Below are 27,443 nucleotides of genomic sequence, written 5' to 3' on the forward strand. Positions count from 1 at the left end.
ATACGTCTCCATGATCACTACTCTGCAGATACTTGCTCCAAATGACGTCAAAAGCTATTCATCATTGTCCCGAATGTCCCAGAAGGTGATTTAATGTGCAAAACCCTGACAGCTTTTATCGTTGTCTTTATTGGGCCGTAAAGGTTAACTTAACCTCAGTGTATTCTTATTAGATACAGATGCATTCTGTCACAGGTCTGTCAACATCACGTGGGCTCCCTGATGCTCCTCCTTATCCACACATTGGCTAAGTTTCCAAATATGAGCTTACATTTGTGTATGTTCACCCGACAGTCTTGTGCAGCTGTTTGCTCCTCAAATTGCAGCTGCAGTGTCAACAGCACAGCTAACCCCCCACCCCAGCCAAAGTCTACGTGTGGCATTAATCAGCCGTCCTAACACTGAAGCATGCTGAGGAGGGAAGAGGCATGTTTGAACGGATCAGACCAAACCCAACATGCTGTGACACAGGGATTCTCTGAGCACCTCAGACTTTTCCATCCTGAGTGGATCCACATGCACACAGTAAATCATGGTGGTAGCTTTACAAGTGGGATTATCAATAGCTAAACATATATATGTCCTAACTATAATGGCATTGTCTATTTCTAACTTAGTGAAATTATATAGCGTAAATAAACACAACAATATTTCAATTATTTCCCTCATTGGGTTTTGGTCCAGAGGTTTAGATACAACCAGGATTCATGTATAGATGTTTTTCACTTTACACAATACCTCTTCAGGCCTGTAGAGGGCAGCAAACTCCCCTATGTTCAAACACTCTTTAAACAAATGAAATAAAAACAGTTCTAAATTGTAACTCTGAAAAAAAGGGCAACATTATTTGTTAAATGACACGACATCAAGACATTTTTTTCTAAATTGTACTTTATTTTCTTTTAAAGACATATGTTTTAAAACAGCGATTGTAGAGAATAAATAAAGAAACATTATGTTTGTTTTTTGTTTTTTTTTACTTCCATAGGTACATTTATGTAATTAAAAACTCTATAAGTGTGTTCATTGTCTTGTAGACCACAGGAATCCTCTTTTTTTTTTCTCCCTCTTAAATTAAAAAAGAAATTTTCACATCTTTCCCCCCCCCCCTTTCATCAAATTGATTACCAAATAAATTAAAACGTAAAAAATCAAGATAGAAAAATTCTCAGCCCTTCCTTCCGCTTTGTTAATTTTGAAAAGTTGTGGCAGCAGAGAATCTTAACTCGTGACGTTTTTAAGTCCTTTTACCTCCATTTTGAAAACCAAGGTATGTACACTGAGAGGACATCCATTTCTCTTCCAGCATCATTACCCCATGATTTTTTTTAATTTACGTATAAATAATAAAACTAACTCTACATAACAATATTACCAATGGTAATCATACAGAATAGTATTTTCTTTAGCCTCTGACTGTAGACTGGCCTTCTGTTGACGCCATAGACCACAAATCACACTATACAGTAGAACCCTGTTCAGTAGAATAACATCAGTGATATGCTTTTTCTTAACATGTAGATCTTGTTGCCGACAATAGAGTATGTACATAATATAAATGAATCCAGCTGTGGAATGATACAGTAGGAACATCTGGAGCACTTCTGATAGTGTGGATTCTGGAGATCGTTGCTGATATTACTGCTGTATTTTTTGTAAGCGCATACATGTGATACTGCTTTTTGTGTTGCTCCTGTGCTATACGGTTGGTCAAACAACCAAAAAAGGCTGGGACATCCCAAGTGGTTTTTCTTGATTGAACTCTTAGGTTTTCCTGGAGGTGGAGAAGAGATGAAAGAGAGAAAAAGAAGAGCACAAAGTATTTTAAATCAAATCACAGAGAGGGAACACAAACATTTAAGACTTTGGAAGTGGAGTGGTGTCTGGAATACACACTGCTTGCACTGAGGCCTCAGGGGGAGTCTCAGTGAACAACTAGTGTCCATGCAACTCAAATGGTGACAGTCATACTGCTGCAGTGTTATGCACGTTCTTAGAAAAGTACTTGGTCATGTCTTTTGGCAGGCAAATTAATTCAGAACATGCACAATAGGAATTCTGGTAGGAGATAAACTCTCCAAATTTCGGGAAAATATTTTCTAATAATATTCAGAACCTTGCCATTGACCAAACTTGAGTTCCTCAGGGAGGTTCAGTATTTCAAATCATCCACCAGTTTCTCTGTGATGCAGGTTGCAGCAAACTGGGCATCTGCAGGTACCAGAAACAGCTAATTAAGATTTTTAATACATTATTTTAATGCCAGATTATCAATTAAAAAACCCTTAACAAACAGTGCAGTCGTTATTTGGTTCAAACCCACTATATATTATATATATTGACATTTGTAAGGGTTTCAAATAGGTCTCTGCAAATTTGGGGGATGCTGGAATAAAATTATGCACAAATAAAGCACATGTAGTGTAAAGTTGAATCCTTAAGTACATGGAGTGTGGGGTTTGAATATTTCACTGCGTGCAAACAATATTTAGCTTCAATAATGCAGAATAGGTGTGGGTAGGGGGGCACTGTATGTTAAGGGGTGTTTAATACCCCTTAATATAGAGTGTTTATTTGATGTATTAAAGAGAAACTTTAGCCTGAGCCTTTAGTTTTCAGCCTAAACCTGATTTAAAACATCCTTGAGTTTTGATATATATCAGAAGGAAAAGATTCAATCTCATTAGATAGTGAATTTGAAACATTCAAAGGGTTTATAATTAATTCTTGTTGCCAATAACCTGCAGATACCCTGAACAAAAGACACCCTGAATTAATGTTTGCTTTTGATATGAAGTGGATATTTGAGTTATAATATTTAAATAATATGCTTATATTTGCTGATTCTTTCTTTGTTTTTTGTTGATCCAGAATTCCTACAGAGGAATGCAGTTCCTCAGCCAGCAGCACGTGTCACAGGAACCAAACAGCTTTACCCAAAACCTTCTAGAGTAAGGTTAGTGTCTCAGTTGGTACAACACACACACACACACACAAACACACACACACTTACACACAAATATTTTTTCACATCTACTCAATACAGAACACTCCCGCAAATATGAACGCACAACGAACGTCTTCTTTGTCTCACGCACGCACACGCCACTCAAACACAGATACTATGTTGTCGACCATATACAGGGGCACATTCAGTACATTTTCAGTCGCACAAAAACCAAACAAAGTTCAGGCACAAAGTCACGTGGATTTGAGTTACAACCAAACAAAAACCCCGCATCACCGAAAACTACCACACCAACCAACTAAACAGAGGGGATGTGTAAGAATGATAATCATGACAGACAACAAAAAGGAAAGTAATCAAAAGCAAAAAAGTCTAAAAGGAAGTAATTCTATCCATATTTGATGGACATGCTGTTTTTTTTCTAAAAGCCTCAGTGCTAAGAGCTAAATTAACCTCTGCTGTCATGATAATCAATTACTTACAGATGCTGAGGTAAAGTGACAGTTATTGATCAGTGTTTGCAAGGATTAAAAACCAGGACAAAATAATAAGAGGAAACTCACAACGCACCAAACACAGTTCATGGTCGCCACAGTAACCCGCCATGCAGTTGAGCATGGTGAATCAAGGCAACGGCCCAAAATAAAAATTGCTAATGGCAACCATCACAGGCAATATCGCCACAGCAACCAACACAGGCCAATTAACTTACAACGCAGTGAGAAGGAAGGGGGGAGGTTTTAGCGGTTGCTAGGCAACCGTAGCCATAGCGACGCACGTCTCCACGATATATGTATGGACGGGACAGTCTTGAGAGTGGTGTGATGTTTTTTTTCAGGAAAAATGGCATATGGCACAGCACAAAAACAATAAATGAAAAGTAAAACAAAAAATTAATGACGAACAGTAGTTGGCATTCAACCCTGCGACAGAACACTGGTTAGACAAAACATTTGAGCCGAGGTTAAGTCTCTAAATCTCTCTGTAAAACTGTCCCTGTGTACAGAGCAATAAAGGAGGAGCCACGTTTACACAACATATCTTCTGATCCTTCAAATGTATTCAAAATGGATGTTTCTCTAAGAGTCCTACCACCTCAGTAATGTTGATCAACTGTAGACTTATTGACTTCCTCAGTTCCACATGAAAGATAACCATTAAAGTACTGAGCCCCCAATTACATCCACTCTGTCTCTTCAACTTCCGGACCCATTTCTAGCTGTCTATCAGCCCCTCCCCGAGCCACTTCTCAGTCAATATGCAGTGACGCACCTCGCTCAGTAAGGTCTGTTGGCATCCTTGGGCCTCTTCAGCTGCACCTTCAGTCTCTTCATGCCGATCTGGAAGCCATTCATGGCCTGGATGGCAGTCTGGGCACTGGACGGGTTGTCAAAACTCACAAAACCTGGGGAGGAAAAGAGGAAATGAAAGAAGTGAACACAAACGTTCATACTGCGGCACAGCAGCAGCATTTATAGGTAAAATTACATGGTGAAAATGTTGTTCCCTGTCACATAAAAGAGACAGATGCTAAAAGCCACAAGGTAAAAATAAACCATCACTGACGTTACCGTTCCTATTAGCATCGCTGTGACTCACCGAAGCATTTGCTCTGGTTGGTGGCTCGGTCAACAAACACCTTTGCAGAGATGACGTTTCCAAAGGGCAGGAACATCTGCAGTATCTCAGAGTCAGTGAACTCCTGAGGCAGGTGGTAGATGAAGATGTTACAGCCCTCGGGTCCTGTGAGCAGAGACGGGAGAGAGACAAGGACGCGGACATGGCGCGACAAGACAGGACGGATTCAGAGAGGAGTTAGAAACTGCAGCGTTCAGGAAGCGCTTGGAATGTTAGGTTGATGAAAAAAATAAAACTACAAAACCAAAACACAAGAGCAGGGGAATAAATCAAATATTAAAAGACATTGCAGTCATTTGTTTGCCAAATAATTGTAACACCTCTGTATCTGCATGTAACTATAGTAACTTAAGGACATATTAACAGTGGAAACTTCACAGAATGGATTTTCTCTCTTTTTGCAAAGTTTACTAATTATGGATGATTTATATTTCACTGTTTTCAAATGTATGTAAAACAGGGTTCGATTTCTGGAAGTATTGCTCCTCCAGTTCTAGATAGCCACTGATTTCAGGTCAGTGTTATGTTGTTATGTTCAGGTCAGTGTTATGTAGACTGAGGATCAGGAATCAGACGGTTGTACTAATCAGTGCAGTGAGGATTAAATCTGGATTCATTTTCGTTGTCTTTGAGTTGCATCACAGTTGTTGGTTAAATCTGAATAAATAGAAAAGGCTGCACTACATTTTGCCATTGTCGGCATGAAGATAATATAATTTTGATAAGAGCTTTTTTTATGAGTGATTTCATCAATTCATCAAATCTGCAACAATTTTAAAAACATAGAAACTGAAGTTGTTGTCAAATATATGCTGGACAGATTAGTCAAAAATGGAAATAATTGTGCAGCCCTAACATTTGATCTTAATTGTGGTGTAAATTATATAATTTAATAAAGTTGTACAAGTCTGTGCAAGTTATTGAATGAAAATCATCAGAGGGGAGCGTGGTTTGAAAACTGTGATGTAAAGCAAGTGTGGTTTGTGGTTAAAGGATTCAAATGCGTAAAACCACTAGAATGTGCCTCTAAAGACATGATTATCTGTAAGTTTACCTTCCCGTTGCTGCAGCTGCTGCGGCTGCTGCGGCTGCTGGGCCACCAGGGTGGGCTGGTGGGGGAAGGGCTGTCCCACCAGGCTGTAGGCAGCAGGGTAGGTGGCTGTCGGAGAGGAGGAACAGGTGAGCCGAGCAAACAGAACACTGCAAACTAATCTTTTTTTTTTTCAACTTAAAACAACATCTGACTGAGCTGAACTCCCACCCACTGACCTGCTGTGTTTTTGCATCTAGTTTGTTATGTATGACTCATTCTATAGAGATAAGGGGTTATTTACATTTCGTAATATATGTGCATGCAGTGCTGCGTAGTCGGGGAGTGCAAAGGTAGCTGTAATCCATTAGGTTGCATAAATCTGTTTTTGCATTCCGGTTACACAAAAGTCGTTTCCAGGGAACAAATCTGAGGCCGCGCAGTTAAACTCCATGTAAAATGAAACAAAAGAATAATATTTGGGGGATGATTTGTTTGTCTGTATCAGTCGCGGCAGCAGGACGCGTACAAGGCAATGCATTTCTATAAATAAATAAATGTCAGTTTTCATTACATCTTATAGCTTTACACTGAGGCTCACCTGTGTAGTGCTGCATGCCTGTATACGCTTGCTGTAGAGGGTCCAGGACAGGACTCTGAGCTGTGACACAATAAATAAATACCGTCACCAACTGCTGTATAGCACACACACACACACACACACACACACACAAATAATCCTCAACGCTATCTGGAGCACATCGGCACGCTCCAAATAACATTCAGAGCTTTAGTTTCATTTCATTTCCTCTTAATTAGAACCTCACTGTCAAAGTAGGAAGCCTGTGAATCTATGGAAGAGGCAACACGATTATTCTTTACTTCTATGATGTGATGGATGTACCTTGATAAGCGTGAACTCCATTGGTGTACAGGGCTTCGGTTGCTGATTGGCCGTTGGGAGCTGGCAAGGAGGCGTAGCTGTTCAATGCAATTGGTGGAGGCAGAGCGGGCACAGGTGTGCCTGCCATGGAGGGCGGAGTGCTGGTACCTGCACATATGTTTGCCCACACTTCAACACTTACTTACAATAAATTCCAAGACAGGACACAGTTAGATTCAAACTTGCGCTGAAATCATAAACTGAAATGAATGACATTAGTTTATTACAGATTCACACTGTTCCCAATGTCACCCTTTTTAAATTAGAGATCAACATTATTTATTGGGAATTGAACAGTGTGTCGTCCAACTCTTTTGCATTCAGTGGTGAATCACTTTTTGTGCTGCACCTTTATGTTCTGCCCGGATGTTCACACTCTACTGAGATATTAGTTTATTACAGATATATGAGTCGTATAGAAAAGCCAAAGCAATGTTTAAGGTACTTAAACTCAAATGTAACAGATCCTTATCAAAATATATGAAAAGAACAATTAATATAAGTCACAATATTTGCTTCAAACCCTGCATGTAGTTGAATAGAATATAAACTATTCCACTACATAGGGGTTCATGTTTCCCCAACTCAACAACAATCTTACTGGTTTTTATAACTTAAAATAAAACACAACCAACATCATGACAGAAAGATTTTTTTTTCAAAACAACATAATATATGTTTGTTATTTCGTCCGCTTGGCTCCACCTCTCCTTGTGTAACTGTCCTCATATTTCAGGCGCAAATCTAATCAAGGCCGGCCGGAGCCAGACATCCCTGCCTCTCATTACCTGAGGAGGGGGTGATGGATGCGATCGGCGTGGCAATGATGCTGCTGGGGTTGAGGGCGGCGAGCTGCTGCATCTGAACCGCCGCCACCGTGGCAACAGGAGAGAGGTAGGCCGACTGCGCCACCAGGGCCTGCTGCTGCATCAACTGGAGAAGAGGGAGAGGATGTGTTTTTGTGAGTGTGTGAGTCTAAACTCAGGACAGTAAAGTAAAAAACTTCAAATATATTGTGACAGGACTCAACATCAGATGTTTACTGAGTGATTTCCGTAGATTAACAGAGATTTTCCTCGTCAACCAGCTCAAATAACTGTCTCCAGCCATAAAAAACCAACATGTTTCATAACGGTGCGACGGCTCCAGACTGAACCTCAATCAGGAGTCACAATATATCCGAAGGCCACATTTCTTTACACAACCTACTACAGAGCAGCTTTCCTTGGTGACCTTCTCTGCTTGTGAAAACCATTGCAGACGCTTCACTGTATTTTATAATCAGCCATTGAGGCCGAATCAAGGTAATAATCTGACTTCAAATCATGTAGCGTGTTCCTGCTCTAAACCGGGAGGGTAAAAATACCCGACTACATTTCTGCTGCAGGGCAGTTTCCAAAAGGACCCAGAAATTTTACCTACTGTTCAATATTCATGTGTCTGTCTGTGTTTTGTGTGACGGACAGCATTCTGTGGACAAATGCACTGCAGAGTAAAGATGCTGTCAGGCCTCTTTAAGCATCACAAATTGAACAAATGTTCATGAGCCAGATCTAAAACCATTTGCACTAAACGCTCAATTAGCAAAGAAGAGAGCGGTAATGCCGTCTTTTGACGTTGTGGCGTTAAAACTCCTCTTCTTACATCACAGGGAACATGGCACGTTGAGCGAGGTTTGCTTTTGCCCAAAAATTGGGTTTTGTACATCTTTTCTTTGAGGATATTTTCAGTCGTGTAATTTCAGCTTTATGTCACATCAGCTTTTACTTACGTCTACATAAGGAAAACCACTGCCAGCCTTTTGTTACCGAATCATGCATGGTCTCTTTCTGATTATTTAAATAAGGGTTGATACTGAGTTGGAGACGAAAGGAGTCGGACGAGGATAAAAACAAACATGGGTTTCTTTGCTCTGCGTTTCTGTCCTGGTGAAAGGTAAAGTGTGTGCGTTGCTCACCGCCTGTGTGTAGGCGTTGTATGCCCCGAGGTGCAGGGTCATGGGACTGATGACGCCCAGCTGAGAGGCCACCTGCTGCATCCGCCTGAGCCCTCGCTCCTTCTCCGAATCGGCGAACTTAACCACCAGGCTGGACGAGGCGCCCTGTGGAGGTAACGTGGATATCGTAACTCCTTTGGTCTGGTGCTAAACGTCAAGAAAGAAACATCAACGCTCAGTAAAGGTGAAACAAGGAATAATGTACGGCATGTTGTGGGGGGGGGTTAGGGGATAACGTCTCTGGTTCAGGTCCGACCAGAGACCTCTGAATTCTGCATCACTTCCATAATAACTGGTTATAATGTTAAAATCTAAAGGAAATCTGCAGTTTCTATGACATATTAGCTATTAGACAACAGTGAAGCTAAAATTAAGCTAAAATGATCAAAAAAATACTGAGATAAATATGAATTTTCCACATAAAATCAGTTGCTCTTTTGAATTTAGAGAACCTGCACAAACAGCACAGAAAAAATCACCTCCAGCAGAAGAGAAAAAAAAACAAAACCAGATGAGCACATTTTACAAAGACTTTGTCCTCGATTCAGTGTGTGGAGGAGGGGGACAGAAACGAGAAGTGGTGACTGTGGGCTGAGTCACCGTGTTCAGCGTCTAAACGCCTGGATGTGGAGCATGTGAGTGTGTCAGCCATGTAGATTCTGTGCATGTGTGTGTGTGTGGGGGGACTTACAGGTAAAGTACGACTCCCGTGCAGAGCGTTGATGGCGGCCTGGGCCTCTGCGTTGTTCTGGAACTTTACAAATGCGCAGCCTACGAGAAAATGACACACCATTAAACGTGGCCTCACACAAACGCGCACACACTCTCTCACGCGGACCCGGTATGAAGAAACGACTTTGCTTTAAAAATACATTAGGAGCCGTCTTACATCTAGTGCTTCATCAGTTATTAAGGCATCATTACACATGGTCCACAAAACATTCATTGCTTCATCAATCACAGGCCGTAAACCTCCAAACGCATCATTAGCCATGACCCATAAAACCTATTGCACCATTAGTCATGGCTCATGCAACAAACGCAGAAAGATCTAGCATCTGTGTTTGAACTGTCGCCGGACGTTGATCTACACGACAAATATTATGAGCATTGTTGTTCGTGACGATTGTAATTTTACGTTCACGTGATGGCAACGTGGCTCGGGTTTGACTCTCAGGGCTGGAGGAGGAAAAGGCAAATATTTAAATGAAGGCAGCATCATGTTGACAGTCGTGATCTGGAGCCGATCGTTGGAATCAGGGGAGAGAAAAGCTCAAGGACACGTGAGGAACAGGTGTTTGGGAAATTGTGGAGAAAGGGAAAGTTTCCAAAAACATCTTAGTGCTGCATCTTTTTAAAAAGAGGGACAAATATGAATTTATTGTTTTAAAGATGGATTTTTTGGCTAATATTAATACATTTTGTGTTTGTTGGTTGGTTGGTTGAGTTGTTAGCAAGATTACACAAAAACAAATGAGCTGATTTCCACGAGATGCAGTCCGGGCCAGTAAAATTCTTTAAATGTTTTGTGAGAATCCGGAAAAAAGGGGCGGGTCCAAGAATGTATTTATTACTTTGCTAATATTGTATTGATATAATATTTCAAAAATTGTCATTATTTTCTCAGGTAATAATTCATGGATTCTGATGGGGAAAAAAATTGCATATTTAGGAGGTGGGTATCCATGACTGTGTATAATATGGTACGAATCAGAATAAAAATCTAGATCTAAGGAATTTAAATGTCATTTCATAAGGGAACTGTTAAGTGCTTTTCTTGCATCCACTTAAAATTTCATATTATAAAAGGGATGAAACAGGGTTCAGGATTTTGCAGGAAGTTGTGGGTATAAATTCCTAAAGGCCAAGGCACTACACGCTCATACGTCAGGCCAACATGGGAATAAAACAAAGTGTAGTCTTGTTTTGGACATACTTTGGAACGGGTAAAGATTTGGAACAGATGACCAGCTGAGGAGAGCATCTCTGTTACCATTTTGTAAAAACAGTTGGCTCTATTCAAAGAAATGGGTGGAGGACAGAAGATTGAGTCTCTAATGTAGTAGAGACACAACAATCCATGATGTTGACATGATTTGGGGCTGTGGTTTTATTTCTCATTGTTTTTATTCCGTGCCGTGCTTCCATTTCATGCTTTGTGTCATATGCTGCTGATACAGTAGCCTGTTCTATCCTGTATCTTGTGCCCATGACGTTACCTTTGCTGGTACCGTCGGGCCCGCGGAGCACCGTGCACTCCTCTATGCTGCCGAACGGCTCGAACATCTTCCTCACGTCGGTGTCCGTCTGCTGCTTTCCCAGCATGCCCACAAACAGCTTCCTGTCTTCTAAGGAAAAGGAGATCACCAGGATGGGAGGGGAGGATAGTGTGAGTGAGAATAGAAAACCAAGGGAGAAAAATGGGAGTGGGTGTTGTTATGAGGGAGGCGATGCAGGCAATGAGAGAGGAGGCGGGGAGGGGGGGCGACAAAAGGGGGAGAAGTGCCATGTCACCACTACATGCATGCAGGAGTATCAAGGAAGCAACAGTGTGATGAGCAGTGACAAAGCAGGGTGGATGCAGGGGCCTGCCGTACTTCGGAACTACCACCAGAGTGCAGTAAACGTGAAAATCTGCCACAAACAAACAGCATCTGGCCGTGACTCAAATGTTTGTCACCCTCTGTGTTGTCAGAGAAGCTGCTCCGTCTGTCCACGTCTGTGAGGGATCAGACCAGCGCTTCTGCATGTTTGAGCCCATCCACTACAAATATATGTGCTTGTTATAATTCTGCAAAACACGGCGGATGGAGAAAACCACCGCAGGAAAATCATCTGCTGCAGACCTGAGGCTTGAGCTTCACTCAGGGTGATTCACCGCCGTTGTTGTTTTGTTATATTTATGCAAATGTTACACAAGATAGAGGTCGAACATGTGGTCTTATTAAAAAAAGGTGTGTAGATGTGGTTTCCATCATCAGTCAGTCCTTCACGATACCAGGATGCTGAAAATGAAGCTACTAAGGGAAATTCAGCCTTCATTCATTTTATTTACACCTGCATTTTTCCTGTTGTGTCGTATAAAAATGTCCTCAGACACTGTAATCAATCTTTTACCTCTACGGACAAAAACCCTGCATGTGTGATGAAGCAGCTACTGTATCTCCACCAGAGTTTCCTGTTTTCAAATAGGTTCTTATGCCTTTTACAACAAAATGATCGCATTCAATGTTAAATGGCCGACAACAATGCAACGTACGTATGAACTGTAGTAAATGAGAGAAAAAGAACACACAACAGAAACAGCTGAAATGTGTAATAATGTGTTTTACGATTGCTGGAAGCAGCGTGAATCTAATCCTGACTGATTAGGCGACTGATTGATTACATGTTGGAAGAAGGGGCGTCAGTGAAAACAGCTGAACTAATCCAGCACTGAAGAACACTTGTGGCTGTCCAAGAGGGCGGCTTTGAAGGTGTTGAGATTTGGGAGATGTGCCATTCACAACACACTCATTATCAACAGGTCATCGAATCCAACACTGACTCTTGAAATCCTTGTTTTATTGAAGCTTAAACTGATGGTTTTGGTTCTTGTGTCGTCATCAGTGTCATTTTAATATATTGTTAAAATAAATCAGGTTTTTTTTCCACTTTCTGCATGAAAAGCAAGTGTTTGAAGGTGCTGTTATTTGAACAGGTGCTGTGTGTGTGTGTGTGTGTGTGTGTGTGTGTGTGTGTGTGTGTGTGTGTGTGTGTGTGTGTGTCTGTGCATGGGGGGGGGCAGGTGTCTCTTACCCCCTCTGCTCTCGCTGTCCGCCGGCTTCACTTGGATCGGACGGTTCATCTGGAAAGACAGAGGCCACACAGCGCAGGGAGTTTAAATATAGGACGGGGGCAGTGACCATGAACAAGAGGTAGAATAGAGAATTTATACCACTGGAAAAAAAAACAAAAACCTGACAAACTAGAAATAACTGGCAGGTGCTGGTGCTCGTAACGAGATTTGGTCGCTGTTGTCTGGTAAGCTGCGGGAGAAGACGTACAGATGTCATGTAACACGGGCTATTAATGGTGTAACGTGACGTCACAGTGACACATGTATGTAAGTCTGTGCTCTGTCAGTCGGCCTCCTATGTTTCCTCCAGTAATTTTCTCTTCTCCTTTTTTTTTTTCTGCCAACTCTGCTTCACTAGACCACGACTGACACTGATATGTGGGATATTACATTCACAGCCGCTCTCTCTCTCTCTTCTTTTCTCCACCTCTTCTCTCCGAGTCTCTCAGAATCGTCTCTTATGCCGATTGCCTCCCGTTCCTTCTCCCCCCCCCCCCTATCACACCAAACCAGGAAAAGCACACACCCACGCGGGATTGGGGAAGTGATAAGATTAAGAACACTCGCCGGCTAATCTGGATTACAGAAGCATGCATCGTCAGAGTAGATTCTGAGCCTGACAGGAAGGCAGAAACAGACGGGGGGGTATACAGGGTTAGAAAGAAAGGCATCATATCTAGAAAAAAAAAGGAAAAGAATAAAAGAATGACAAAGAAAAAGTAGAGCGCACACAACAGAGGAGGATTAAGTGACCTTTTCATAATTCATCAAAAGACAAGTTGCTGAAATCCCATTTCTTTCTTCACAATTGTCCTCCCATTTACTTAACACAGCCTCCTATATGAAAATGTGCTCACATCAGTTCCCCGGCGCCTCGTCTTTGAAATGTAAAGAGCAAGGAAACGGTGAAAAGAAGGTATTGAGTGGAATAAAGGAGAGAGAATAGGGCAAAGAGGTGTAAGAAGGGTGGGATTGAGAGGGATCGAGGGGGAAGGAGAGGAGCATATGGAGGAGAGGATGGAGGTGGGGGGGCGATGTGTGTGAGGGAGGGGATGGGTGAGGTGAGGAGTCGAGGTGCGAGCGGCAGAGTGACACTCTGTTAACTGTGGCTTAATGAAGGTCTTAATTATGGAGCTGGTGACATTTCGGCCAGTCACTGTTCCCGTGTCACTGATTGATCGGCTGTGATCGGTCACCAGGAGACACTATTGATCGCTGCTGTGGTCGCGCTCGGCCGGGCCGCATGCACAAACACCGTCGTCTCCACGCCGCCCCCGCCGCCACTGAAGTGAACCAGCAGCTGAAACACCTGCTGCAGAGGGCCCCCTCGCCCCCTCGTCCCCTCACTGAGGGCGTCCAATTGATTGCACCAATTAGGCGGGTGATAGAGGAGATGGAGGGCCAAAGTCTCAAAACCATCTTCCAATCACTCAGGCAAATGGAGGTCTGCTCCTGCAATCACTGAATAGTAATTTCATCTTAAATCACAGTTTCAGTTTTGTTCCTTATACATATAATTACATGTATTTGTATTTTTGTAGAGATCATTCTGACTCGGCCCTTGTGCTAAACATCCGTGTGCTCGCGGCGCTTTGCATGAAAGCTCTCGACAAATAACACCTTTGTCGTTATAAGCGGCTCCATTCATTTGCCTTTTGTCTTGTTTGCCACTATTCCAATCACTTCTCATGTTGTTTTGCACTTGTACACCCACAGTACAGAATACATCAGTGAAGCGGCCTGTGCAGAACTCACTGTTATTTACCTCTGTGCAAGATTATATATTTACTCTTTTCTTAGCTGATTTAATTTGATTTGTTTTATGTTTTTGTCTCAGGGTGTTAAATATTAAACAGCATGTAACTTAATTCTCATTTTTCTTTTAACACTCTTTTATTTAAATGTGTATTTTCAAAGAAGTGGATCTCTCCATTATTTTGTTTATGTTTTAGGCTGGTTTTCACAAAAGGAAATATTAATAATAGGCCTGTTGTTACTATTTGATCATTTTCAGACTGTTTCTCTTAATGTCACATTGGTTTTAATCATTATGCCTTTTCAGCTTTTTTCATTTACTAAATAAAAAGATATACTCAACATTGTATAAAAACTTAATGAGAAAATAAATTCAAGGATTCAGATTTTACATGGACGCAAAGGAAGCAGCTTTAAACAACAACAACTAAATAATAGATGATATAAAACAGAAAAGGATACATCATATTTCTTTCTGTTACAGATAGGATGTGGCGGTTTCTTTTTTATTGCACCAAAAATACACGGCCACACGTATCAAGGGATGTGACATATACCTGAATTCAAATAAATATGAGCCCGTCCATTTTTCATACTTAAGTAAAAGTTAGTAGATGTCCAGTTGCTGAAATGTCCTTAGAGCCACTAGGAACAAGACCTTGGTATCGAGACCTCAGTGGTTGCTACAGTTCTGTGAACATGCAACATAAACATGAGAAATCTATAATAAAACCAGACTCAGATTAGATCAGTGCAAAGATAAAATATAATCTACAGTGAAATGAACCTAAGAGTTGATTTGAGGATTTACAGATGATGCTCCGACCTCACGGCAGCAGTTGAATGTGACGTCTTTGTGACCGATCACATGTTTGACTGACGCCTGTAAAAAAAATCCCATGTCCCATATTTCAGTGCAGGAAGACAAACAGCGAAGGCCGCGGTGGTGGCGCTGATAAGGAGAAGCGGCAGATGGCTCAGGAGATTGGAATTAGAATATACAAGAGGGAAAACAGCAAGAAGTGGAGGCATCAACGCCGTGCCACTCCAGATCAGCACGGCAACACGGCCCCGCCGCCTCTGACGAAGGCCGCGCTCGCATGGCCATCGTCATGACAACCCCCGGTGATGAGAACCCCACATCAGGTAAACAAGGTTGCCCTGAACGACGTGCAGAGGAGAGACAGGGTGAAAAACAAATGAGGAGGACAAAGGGTGCTTCTAGGTCGAGAGATAGAAGGATTAGATGGGCGAGGGAGGAGGGGGAAGGAAAAATGAAAGATTCTGAACACACACACACGCACACACACACAAAAAAAAAAGAAAGAGGGATGATGGAGGGAGCGTTCGTGCCTGTTGAATGTTGGCGCTGCCTCGAGAGCAGATGCAGAAGCAGGGAGGAAAATATCTCCCTCTAAGCCTAAACCACTAACAAACACTTTACAGTAATTTGCTCTCTCCCCTCCTCCTCCTGTTGCTCCCCTCCTCCCATCCCCTTCTCTCTCTTAGGCTTGTTTACAAAAACAGTCCCATACTGTGCACAGACAACACACAGGCACAACCTGCCTGATCAACAGCCCCATTTTATCTGCGTGCTTCTGCTGTTTGATTTTTCTCTCCCTCCGCGCACCGTCTCCAAACACACACAGTTATTATATAAAGTCACATTAAACACACATGCATTATTACTGCCACACACACACACACACACACACACACACACACACACACACACACACACACACACACACACACACACACACACACACACACACACACACACACACACACACACACACACACACACACACACACACACACACACACACACACACACGCTTTGTCTGCTCCTGTCGGTCCCAGCAACATGAGCACACATCTACACATACTTAATCTTTTTCGCTCTGTGATGCCGCCGGGGATTTTGCAAAGGATTATGAGATATTAAATCCATAGATTATCCAATCAAATCACGGCTCGACCCCTTCCCACATAATGCATGACCCCCATGCCATCGACTACCAAATACGCACACCCCAACGTGAATGCGTTCGTCAGCTACAGCAACAGGGACATGTTTTAGATGGAGGGCTGTTTACAGTCGCGGTGAGTGAAGCATATTGATGGTGGGATATTTTTCTCGCCTTTCGATTTTGAGCAGATGATAATCTCTATACTCTCAACTGGCTCAACGCAAGCCAGTGGGGTTGAGTCTATATAGCAGGCGGCTGCGGCTGCGGCTGCTGCTGCTGCTGCTGCTGCTGCTGCTGCTGCTGCTGCCACATTTCTGTCGCCTGTTTTCTTGTACAATTTGCCGGTCCGCCCTGAAAAGCAGCCACTCTGAATGGTAAATATCAGCAGAGACCATCTCCCCTGCTCTTTGAAGAACGTTTACAGCAGGGAGAGTTGGAGGTCTGCGTGTGTGTGTGTGTGTGTGTGTGTGTGTGTGTGTGTGTGTGTGTGTGTGTGTATGTAAGGGAGAATTGGGGGTGGGGGGCACAAAGACAATTTACCGTCTTCGCCTCCCCTCCGCTCCATCACACAGCGCTGGTCATTGCATCGCGCCGGTCGCCAGGCAACCTGGCATCCCTCGTCCCCGCCGTCTCCAAGCAACGAGACCTGCGACCGTAATCAACCTGCCACCCCCTCCTCATCTCTCCGCCCTGTTCTGTTCCTCTCCAGTCTCTGATGCTTTCGCTCCCTCGCTTCTCCATCACAAATGCACTTACGCTGGGACACACTTGTGAATTCACCCAGGGGAAAAAGAAGTGGAAGAAGAAGCACAGGTGGAAATTGGTATATTCACAGGGCGAAAAATAAAAGGAGGAGGATAAAAAACAGACTTTGAAAAAAAAAAGGAGATTAACAGACACAGATGATTGTGAGCTCGGAACAAAGAGTCGGAACAAAGCAGCAGAGGCAGGGACGAAAAGCAGAGATACACAAGTAGGGTCTGTTAATGTTGCCACACGTGGATGCACACACAGATGCGCACACACATGGGTGGGTAGGCACACAAAGCCGAGAGAGAAACCTTCTCCTGAATCCAGCCTGTAGCTAAATCAATCAAACACAAAGAGACTGACAGCACCATGCTAGCACAGTTCAATAATATTTATTCAATGATTTGCTCTTCAATGTCAAATCTGCTTCCCAGTGTTGTCTCCGACTCCTTACAGGGTTCAATAGTCTGTCCGGTGTCAAGCCGAAGCCGTTTTGTCCGACCAGAGCCGACAGAAATCCTCCAAAAGTGGAGAAATTGAATATCAAAGAGTAAATTTCTAACAACGCTGGAGTCGACTCTCAATTGTTTTGTCTTCTCCGACTGTTAAATATTCATGTCAAGTGTTGTTTGACTCGAGTCAGTGGAGCAGAGGGAGAAAAGAACTGAATTACGGACAGATATTTGTGTGTAAGTGTGTGTAAGTGTGTGTGAGTGTGTGTGTGTGTGTGGATTGGGCTCATGTCCTACTTTTCTTTCTTCTTTTTTTAATTTGCTCATGCCTTACACACTTGGGTTTACATGCTACGCTATGACCAGTCCTACGAGTTCAAAAAGCCTAATGAGTTTTGTAACAGCCACACACACAGCACACACTCACACACACACACACACTCACACACACACACACAAACCCCCCGAAACACACTATTTCTCAGTAACAGATGTCTGCATTTAAGCTGATAAACACACTGCCTCAATGCACCTCCAAACACCCCCCCCCACCCACCCTTGCTGCCACCCACTGTTCATTATGTCAAACTTTCATTCATTTCTTCCTGCCCTCCCCCCACCCTCGCTTATTGTCCCACCCCTCCTTCATTTATCCAATTCCTCTCTCATTCACACGCATTTACTACGTCTGTAAATCCAATCTGCGTTTATCATTACTGTCGACACAGAGTGACGCGCAAAAAAAGAAAAATGGGCCCTTTCTTTTTTTTGTTGCCTGCCGACGCCGCCTGTCCTGCATCGTCCCTGATGCACGTTCGTATGCATGCATATGTAAATGACCCAATGCCAGATACATTGATTGAGAGAGCACATTTGCTCTGAGACACGCTAATTGCTATCATCTTCATCATCATCCCACGCACCCGACCGACGTCACGACACAGGCTACACATGGAGGCCCTGCTTCATCGGCCTATTGTCAGGGAACATAAAACAACATGTTCACTGTGACCCGGTGAATAAAATCTAATTCTGGTAGCAACCTTACAAAATAAAACAACACACGGGGAGGGACAGGAGAATTCGCTGGTAAATGTACCTTTAGGGAACATGTCAACTTGTCCATTATATACATATGATGAACTGTGTCAATCCAGTCGTCGATCCAGAGCTCGGGACCTTGGGGCTTCAGCCACTTAAGCTCTAGCTTTTTTCACATAAAGCCAGCAGGATTTTCATAAAGGCTCTGTCTCTGAAGTATGTCTTTTGTGGGATCTTGAATGGGTATAGAACATTGAATCTAAAATGGTTAGCAGTTCTGACCATCTGCTCTGAAGTCTGATGGATGCTCTTCCAGTGGGCATTTAGAAAATATATATAAATGATCAGCATAGTTGACCTGGCATTGTAACCAGGAGTTCTGGATTTTTAATACGTCTTTCTCCATGTATCTGTCTCCACTATGCAAAGATGGAGTAAGTCTACAATGCTAACAGGTAAAACCACCTCCATAAGTCCATATGTATCTGAAGCGGAGTGTTTGCTCAGACACGAGGGGCACAAATTAACATTCTGGCACGACAACTTCCCATCTCATATCCTGCGTAAAAAGCCTGGGCTATATTTAGCATATGCATTTATTTCCGACTATTGATAAAACCCCTCTGTCTGCTCCGTCTGAGTCCTTATGGCTGAGTAAATGTCAGGCTTAGTCAGATGTTCCACTCACAGAGGGATCTTTCCTCTCGTATATAGGCAGCTTAAACACAGAAGGCCTCACGGCACAGATTTCACTCTCTCTCCCTCTCACACACTCACACACATCACACACACACACACACACACACACACACACACACACACACACACACACACACACACACACACACACACACACACACACACACACACACACACACACACACACACACACACACACACACACACACACACACACACACACACACACACACACACACACACGGCAGATAGTGAATAAAGAAACCTGAGAGGAGCTCATAATAAAGCCAACAACTTCCATCCATCCATCCATCCATGCATCCGTCCAAGTCTTTGTATGTGTACCCTCCACGGAAACGCACAAACACAAAAGCAAACACACACTCACACACACACACCCGTCATTAAACCCAGTTAGTGTTAACACCTGCCCTCCCTTGCCCTGCTGCAAATGCAAACACGCACCAAACACACACAGCTACTATCTCACTTGGGCACAGTCGCACTATTAAATAGTAATATTTAGTAGTGAAATTAACAGTGAGGCCTTGTGGCAAATATTAATTCAAGTAAGTGATGAGGAGAAATTTATTGTGTCTCTACTCAAGCAGATGAAGAGATTTAGAGCTGCAACTTACAATCTCCTCCTCATTGATTACAGGAGTGAAAGTCTGACATTTTAGGAAATATATATATATATATATATATATATATATATTTATATATATATACACAAGTTGCTGGTACCATTAGACAGAGCTAGGCTAACTGTTTCCCCTTGTTTCCAGTCTTTATGCTAAGCTATTTATGCTAGCTACTAGCTGCAGCTTCACATTTACCAAACAGACATGAGCGTGTAATCTCATTTAACTGCAAGAATCCAATTATACATACTTACAAAACTTCAAGGCTTTTTCTTGAATCTAGCGACGGTTTTCCACCGATAATGATTTTGTCATTTGGCCTAAAATGTCAGGAAATAACAAAACATGCTCATAACAGGCTCACGCCGCCTGTGGAAATGTCTTAAATCACCTAAGAGACCAAAAACTAAACATAATCAGTCTATTAACATCGAGAACCACAACAAGTACACCAGTGAGATTTTGCCATTTGCTCTTGAAAAAGTACTTGACGTATTTCTGTCTAGTAATTTCAGCTCTAATGATCTCCAACGGCAACCAGAGACGTAATTTAGCTCATTCAACAGATATTTATATAAAGTTGTTGAAATCTACGTTGGGTTTTGCAGGTCGCAGTGTAAAATGGCTTCTTTTAATGTGGCATAACCGGATGTGATGGTCTCAAACTGTGGGGACAAGAGAACAAGATGTCCAAACAGGACAGGACCAGAGAACCGCTCACGAAATCTTCTCTCCTCCCAAACTCCATTTTCACACTGTTCCTGCCTCTTTTTTTTCTCTATTCTCTTCTCTCCATCTACCAACTCCGCCATTCTCTCACTTTCTTTCCCTGCTTTCGGCCGACTGTGCCTTAGACACTCCTCCTCCTCCTCCTCCTCCTCCTCCTCCTCCTCCTCGGAGACGGACCCTCTCTCACCTGAAGAGAAACCCAAGGCCAGGTGCCACTCCGATATAAAACCATCTGTTCGACCCTGCCTGACTTCTTTCTTATTCCACCCTCCCCATCTCCTTTCTTTCTCCGTTTCCATTGTTGGCTAAGAGAAAGAAAAAAATCGGTGAAATAGCAACGTGGAGAAAAAAAGAAGCAGCAAGTCTGACTCTCACTTCCCGGAGAGAAGAAATGCTAGGAAAAAAAAAAGGAAAAGCTGTGATGAGTGTTAATGACATCCTTCAGCTTTCTCTACATTCAGGTGAGCTTTCATTTCAGCTCCCTCCTCTCAGTCCTATAATTGCCTTCATGTTATTTCTTTTGTATCACCCCCCGCCCCCCCCCCACCCCCCACCCCACGACCATGAGATGCCAAAGTTAATTATTCTTTGGCAGTGCAGGTGCAATTAGATGACAATTACACCACAGCTGGTAGCAGGGGTGGGAAGCCGTTCTTGTCCGCGTGGGCGTGCATGGAGCTAATAAGATGGTTTTCGTCGTCGTCTTTTTTTTTTTTTTTTTCTCTTTCTTTCTTTGGCGAAGGAAAGGGGCAGGAGGAGAACACAGGAGGGTTTAGCTTGTTCCACTCGGCTTAGAGGTAAGAGGTTGTGAGGAGGAGAGCCGCTGGGGGAGAAACACAGGGGGGAAGAGGGCTTTAGCCGTGGGGCATTGGGTCCTGCTGATCCCCCCTACGAGAGGTCAGGGAGGTCACGCTACTGTCACGCTAACAAAAGGATTTCATTTGTTGCCACCCTAATACCAGCCGGCTCTTTCAAATTGTCCCCGCGACCCGCAGTGTCCCGCCCCCCGGCTGCCATTACAACACTGATCTACTGCTGAAATTATTGCAATCAATGAGTGATTATCAGGAGAAAACACAAATGATTTCTGTTTAAAGCAACACAGGAGGGTTCGGCGGCTTTTTTCGGTTTCAGGGCTTCAACCAAATGTTATTTTCACCATCATTTCATTTCTCAATCAACTCTTTTGGCTGAAAAATGGACTAAAGTAGTGAAAAATGTCCAATATGATTTCAGCAGCCTAAAATTCACCTCACATTGAATATTAGATTCAAATATTTAGGGTTTGGAATGTTTGTCGGCAATTTCACAACATCATCTTCTTTGATTATTATCTTTTTCAATTAACTATTTTGTCATTAAGATATCCACAAGAAGATAAAAATGCCCATCACAAGCCCAACAACCTAAAATCCACTTTACTGTCACATCAGACACAGAAAACCAGCTAATCTTCACGTTGAAGAAGCTGTAATCAGACAATGTTTTGCATTTTTGCTTCAAAAATCAATCGATTATTAAAATACTGGCTCTTTAGATGTTTTGAGCAAAGATTGTTTCTGTCTTTTCAAATGTTGATATTTGTTGGTTTTATTAGGTCGGGCAAAAAAAAAAATCAATTTGACCGCATCATCATCAGTCAGTTTAATGATTATCTTCTTGATAAATAGTTTTGTCTGTAAAACTAATTATTGTTTTGCCAACAACAATTTCAAATTCCCTGTATTTATCACATCAGACAAAGAAAACCAGCAAATCCTCACATTGAAGAAGCTGTAATCAGACAGTGTTTTGCATTTTTGCTAAAAAAATTACTCAAGCTAATAATCGATTATCAAAATACTCGCTCTTCAGATGTTTTGAGCAAAAATGACCAAAAAAGAATTGTCTGTTTCTTTTCAAATGTTAATATTTGCTGGTTTTCTTCATCTTCTATGAAACTAAATTTAAAATCTTTTGCGTTTGGATTGTTGGTCGCACAAAGAAAAAGCAATTTGACCACATCAGAATCTCTTATGGACAAATTCTACCTGCCAATCAATAGATTATTAAAAAAAAAAACACTGTTCTCCTGCTTCCTCACTCTTCCCTTTAGAATCTGCAGCCATTAGCTGCCATTCAGGAGAGGGAGAGAGAGAGAGAGAGAGAGAGAGAGAGAGAGAGAGAGAGAGAGAGAGAGAGAGAGAGAGAGAAGAAAAAGAAGTGAATGATGATGAATGTAGATTTCAACAAAAATAACCAAAAGGAAACGGGGTTAAAGCCTTGTTAGTATAAAAGAGGAAGCGGCAGCGAGTCTGGGAGCACACTCTGTCTCAGTAATTCCTTGCCTTGTCGCCTTGTCTCTCATAGACTCGGTTATTATGGAGACGTGGCTGTCATGTCATATTTAGCTCTGGAAATGTCATTTGGCAGCACACCTGCTGCCTGGCTATGCTAATAAAGCTAGGTTTAACTTTGATTAGGACTCACGGGGAGAGATGGATGGAAAGACAAGAGAGGAAGGGGAAGATGTATATATATATATGTATGTGTGTGTGTGTGTGTGTGTGTGTTTGTATAAAGGGAGAAAGACATAGATACATAAAAGAAAAGAAACATCAGAGAGAATGAGGAGCGGCAAAGTCCCTCCAGAAGCGAACCTCCTAGCTGTCTCTTTCGTCTCTCTCGACCCATGACATGTAGCGAGATGACTCATGCCTTAACTGGATGGATATGTCTGGATGCATCACATATGAAACATAAGAGGGAGAGCAGCCCCTGACCTTTATTGGAGCATATCAGCTAAAGGGAGAAGACGGGGCTGACATGTCAAACTCTGTTAATTTCTCTCGTGTCACTGTGCGTCCACGTTTGTGCACGTGCGGCGTGTGTTCAGATGCCCTCGCCTGCCAGTTATTGCCTCCCTCCATTTTTTTTTTTTTACACACATGTGAGCCGCTGAGGACTCGAGAAGACGACGACGACGACGACGACGCACTCACCCCTGGTAGCGTCTTCTGCTCGTGCAGTGCATTCTGGGCTTTGAGGGCGGACTCGCGTGCACAGTATGTCAGGAAGGCACATCCTGGGAAACAAAGCCAAACGGGAGAAGATCAGCCAAATATAAGTGCATGTATTTTTAATGTCAGATTTGTCAACATTGTCAACCCATGGTGCCGTTCGCCCCGAGGGCCTGTAGGCAGTGCCATCAAATAAATAATATAAATATGCACATTTGATATTGAGTACGTGCTTTGGTTTTATTTAACAGTTCGGGGATTGCATGGGTTTAAAATTTATTTAAAAAAAATGCTTCCAGCCTTTAATCAGGCCCCAATTATAAATATGTATTTAAAGCTGCATAAAAAAAAGTGGCATGAAAACAATGACCAACTGTCATTTTGTTAAATAGTTTTCCCAACAGCGCAGGAGATCGGCTTGGATTATTAAATCATAATACCTGGAGACAATTCAGACGCAGGCTGTCTGAATGAGTGGTTAATATCATGCTGTTCAAGCAAAATGTATGCAGTCCCACATAATAGAGAAAGGCCTTCATTAACCTTTAGGGCTCCCACAAATCATGAATATGTAAATGTATGCAGAATAGGTGTTGTAGGTGTTAGAGGACTGGTACCACCTGGCCCTATACGTCTCCCAAATGACTGATGCTTTATGTGGATTTATAAAAGCCTTTGTTTCCCCTGCTCATATTTGCATTAGGAATGACAGGAGGGATCAGTGTTTTCGCTCAGATCACTTTTACCAACTTAACTCCATCTGTCCACCAGGATTCTGACAGTGGAGAGTTTTTAAAAATCCAAATTATGAGAAGCCTTTTTTCATCATTTGACAAACATCACTTTCGAGTTGACTATTGTCATCATATGAAAGAGATTATGGACGAACAAAATAGTTTTATATGGTTGAATTTAGACAACTACCTCTGTGGTTATAGTAAATTATATCCAGAGATAGTTGTGCTACATTCTACACTGTAAAATGTACAACAATGCTATTTATCATCTCCACCAGGGATGTCATGTTTTCACCCCTCCGTGTCCATTTGTTTGTTGGATTGTGGGTTTGTTTGTTGTCAGCAGATTTACACAAAAAAACCCTGAAAGGATTTGCACGAGACTGAAGGATGGTACACGAGCCAAAAAAGAACTCAATAAATTCTGGGATCCAGACAAAAGGGGCTGAACCCGTACACTTTTTATCAGTGTCTTTAACATTGAGAGTGAGAGGGCGTTTTTTTTTTTTATGTTGGACATTTCCACCAATTTCCCAGGAAGTAATTCATGGATCTTGATTTAAAAATAATTAGACACAGTGAGGGAACTGATATCTTTGAGTGTGTGAAATTTAGTGCAGCTTGATTGAGTTTAAGGGGACTGTTGGGCCTCGGTGGTATTTGCTCAAGTGAAAGTCATTCTAGTTCTGTATAATCTCTTAATTCTAACAGATGACAGGTATTTATTCATTCTTGAGGTCTATGATTTTTTGATTTTAAAGTGTGGAAGTCTTATTTTAATCAAATTATGTTGATGGTGAAGAACAACTACTGACAAATTTTAAAATCTCTGGTGTAGCATCATGAGACGTGACATGAAATCTCCCAGGATGCACTGCGGCGTTTAACTTTGTACTGTTTTCCCATTTGCTCAACATAAACTCAACATGCTCTTGATGAGCAGAATGTAGATTTAAAAACACCATCACTTGAAAATCCAATGCTGCAGAATTAAATTTATTTGCCCAAATAACCTCGACTCCTTTTTCCAGGGAAATAAATGAAATGTTGTCAACTCAGCTTGAAAATACTCTGCATGAATCACTACCTCAGTCTGAGTCAAAGCTCAAAATCTTTTTCCACTGTAATCCAAAACAGAAAGCCTGACTAAAAGATTTGTGAAGTGCGAGGATGCAAACTTTCCACCAGCTGTGCATCAAACACCAGGTTTTTAGCCTCACAGCGACGCTCAAGGAGGCCTCAGAGGGACAAGTGCCAAATGAGGAAGAGCCACACTGATATTTACAGGGAATCCAGTCATGAGAATAAACTATCGTAACTAAATATCTTACTCTCGTGCTGAAATTAACATTATTCCCCAATAGGAAGCTCTGTGAGCCAAGATGGGAGTTTCTCCTTCCTTACCTTTGTGCATCCCCGTGTATTTGTCCTTTATCACCGTCAACTCGTAGATCTTGCCAAACTGCTCGAAGATGGGCTTCAGGTCCTTCTCCTCCAGGTTTCGGGGTATCTGCCCGATGAAGAGCTTGATTGCGTCAGGCTCCTTCATTGAGAAGTCTGGGGAGGAATAAGAGCACACACACACACACAGAGAGATAGAGAGAGAGAGAGAGAGAGAGAGAGAGAGAGAGAGAGGAGAGAGAGAGAGAGAGAGAGTGGAGGCGGTCAGGAGGAGCAGACAGGAGCCTGCAGGCTTAAATTCACACTGCACAGGAGGTGCAAACAGGAGGCCGGGGATGGAGGTGCAGATGGGAACGATCAGTGGGACTGAGATGCTGAAATTATGGTTTCTACACCCTCGGAGAGATGTTGGAGCAAATCCTCAAGTCGATTTTAGAGAGAATATCCCAAATAAATCACACTAAACCACATGTGATCACAAGAACACACGCAAATAACATTAAGATTAACATATAGAATATGATATTGATGTATTAATAGATAAAAATGCTTAGTGCTTAAATATCCTGAATGCACTGTTGTCTACATGACAGACACGTTGTGAGAGCTGTAAGAACTATATCCAATGGGAATAGTGATGTAATGTTATTTTAGAAAGGATCAAAATCAACCAAACACATTTTTTGACCCGATTTCAAACAGCCGGAGCCACGATTTCGTGTGAAATTGTAAAAAAAATGCTAATTTTCTAAAACAAATATACAAGAAAATTAAATTCTAATGTCATAACTTGCATATTCATAGGTTTATATCCACATCTGGATCTACAGATAGGTAAGTTACAACCTGTCCTCTTCGTCAGGGTAAAGATAAAAAAAATAAAAATTGGAAGTCACATCGCAGCAAATGATAGTAAACAGCTCGATTCGTCGATGTTCGCGACAGAAACATCATGTGTCTGTCAACACAGCTGGAGACCTGCTCGCTCTTTGTCAAGACGTGGGTGACAACAACAATGACCCCGACACGATTCTACACATTTCACCCAAAAAAATAAAACACAAAACACACAAACACACACACACACACACACACACACACACGGGGAGAATAAACGAAAAATAACAACCCTCCTCCTACCTGTGGTGCTGTTGGTGGCAGAGAATCGATGGAACCCGCGGACGTCTTTCTTCTTTACTTATTAAAACCTCTGTTATTCAGCTCATCTGTCGGTGGGAGCGTGTCTGAAATCCCGCTACAAGTTCGGCCTGTTCGCCCCTGAAACAACACAACTCACATCCAGCGACGCTCCTTTATTCGGCATGAGCGTCTTTTTCTAGATCTGCTTGGGCTTTTTTTTTCTCCTCCTCGCTGCTCGTGAATTCCTGGATTATTTTTGTTTTCTTTGCTCTCTCCCTAGAATGAATCAGACCTAGAGAATAAACAGTTCTCCCTGCCTGGCTCCGCTGGATGAGTGTGGAGATCAATTGATATTTAGGCTTCCGTCAGTGGACCGTGGGGAATAGTCGGTCTGGTTGGTCGGTCCTCTCCCCTCTGAGTGTGTGAGTGTGTGTGAGGGTGTGTGTGTGTGTGTGTGTGTGTACTCCTTTGACGTCGTAAGCCGGTGTCTCCCTCCCTGTCCATCTCAGCTCCATCCCTCCCCTGGGCTGTACGAGCCGTGATGTCTGCCGCCAGGGACCGTCCGCAAGCTACCGGCCCCGCGACAGCCGCACAGAGTACATTAAATATACATTAAAGGGTTAGTTCAACGAAAAATGAAAATCCACTCATTATCTATGCTGATGAAGGGGTGGGTGAAGTGTTTGAGTCCACATTACACTTTTCAGTGG

At 42.5% G+C, this 27,443-nt stretch overlaps 1 protein-coding gene across 8 annotated transcripts; it reads right to left on the reverse strand.

Moving 5' to 3' along the window:
- Window positions 1-873: 873 nt before the first annotated feature.
- Window positions 874-27,256, reverse strand: celf3a (cugbp, Elav-like family member 3a). 8 transcript variants are annotated; one of them, XR_004698796.2, is made up of 15 exons: window positions 26,734-27,256; window positions 25,597-25,749; window positions 23,438-23,520; window positions 12,374-12,422; window positions 10,795-10,923; window positions 9,267-9,346; window positions 8,537-8,722; window positions 7,368-7,512; window positions 6,541-6,708; window positions 6,238-6,297; window positions 5,661-5,765; window positions 4,568-4,711; window positions 4,241-4,373; window positions 3,681-3,777; window positions 874-1,774 (listed from the first exon to the last, which is right to left on the reverse strand). XR_004698796.2 is itself a non-coding variant. In XM_035183511.2 (14 exons), exons 2-13 carry the CDS (start codon window positions 25,739-25,741, stop codon window positions 4,246-4,248), a joined length of 1,419 nt encoding a protein of 472 aa, XP_035039402.1. In that variant the 5' UTR covers window positions 25,742-25,749; window positions 26,734-27,256; the 3' UTR covers window positions 874-1,774; window positions 4,241-4,245. The 8 variants fall into 8 exon arrangements, 7 of the variants coding, with proteins under 7 accessions (XP_035039402.1, XP_047200204.1, XP_035039404.1 ...); XM_035183511.2 differs by lacking the exon at window positions 3,681-3,777 and having other exon boundaries at window positions 10,795-10,920; XM_047344248.1 differs by lacking the exon at window positions 3,681-3,777 and having other exon boundaries at window positions 8,537-8,680; window positions 10,795-10,920; window positions 26,734-27,255.
- Window positions 27,257-27,443: the final 187 nt, after the last annotated feature.

The sequence above is a fragment of the Hippoglossus stenolepis genome, chromosome 17 (genome assembly GCF_022539355.2).
Source record: "Hippoglossus stenolepis isolate QCI-W04-F060 chromosome 17, HSTE1.2, whole genome shotgun sequence".
In the NCBI taxonomy this organism is placed as follows: Eukaryota; Metazoa; Chordata; class Actinopteri; order Pleuronectiformes; family Pleuronectidae; genus Hippoglossus; species Hippoglossus stenolepis.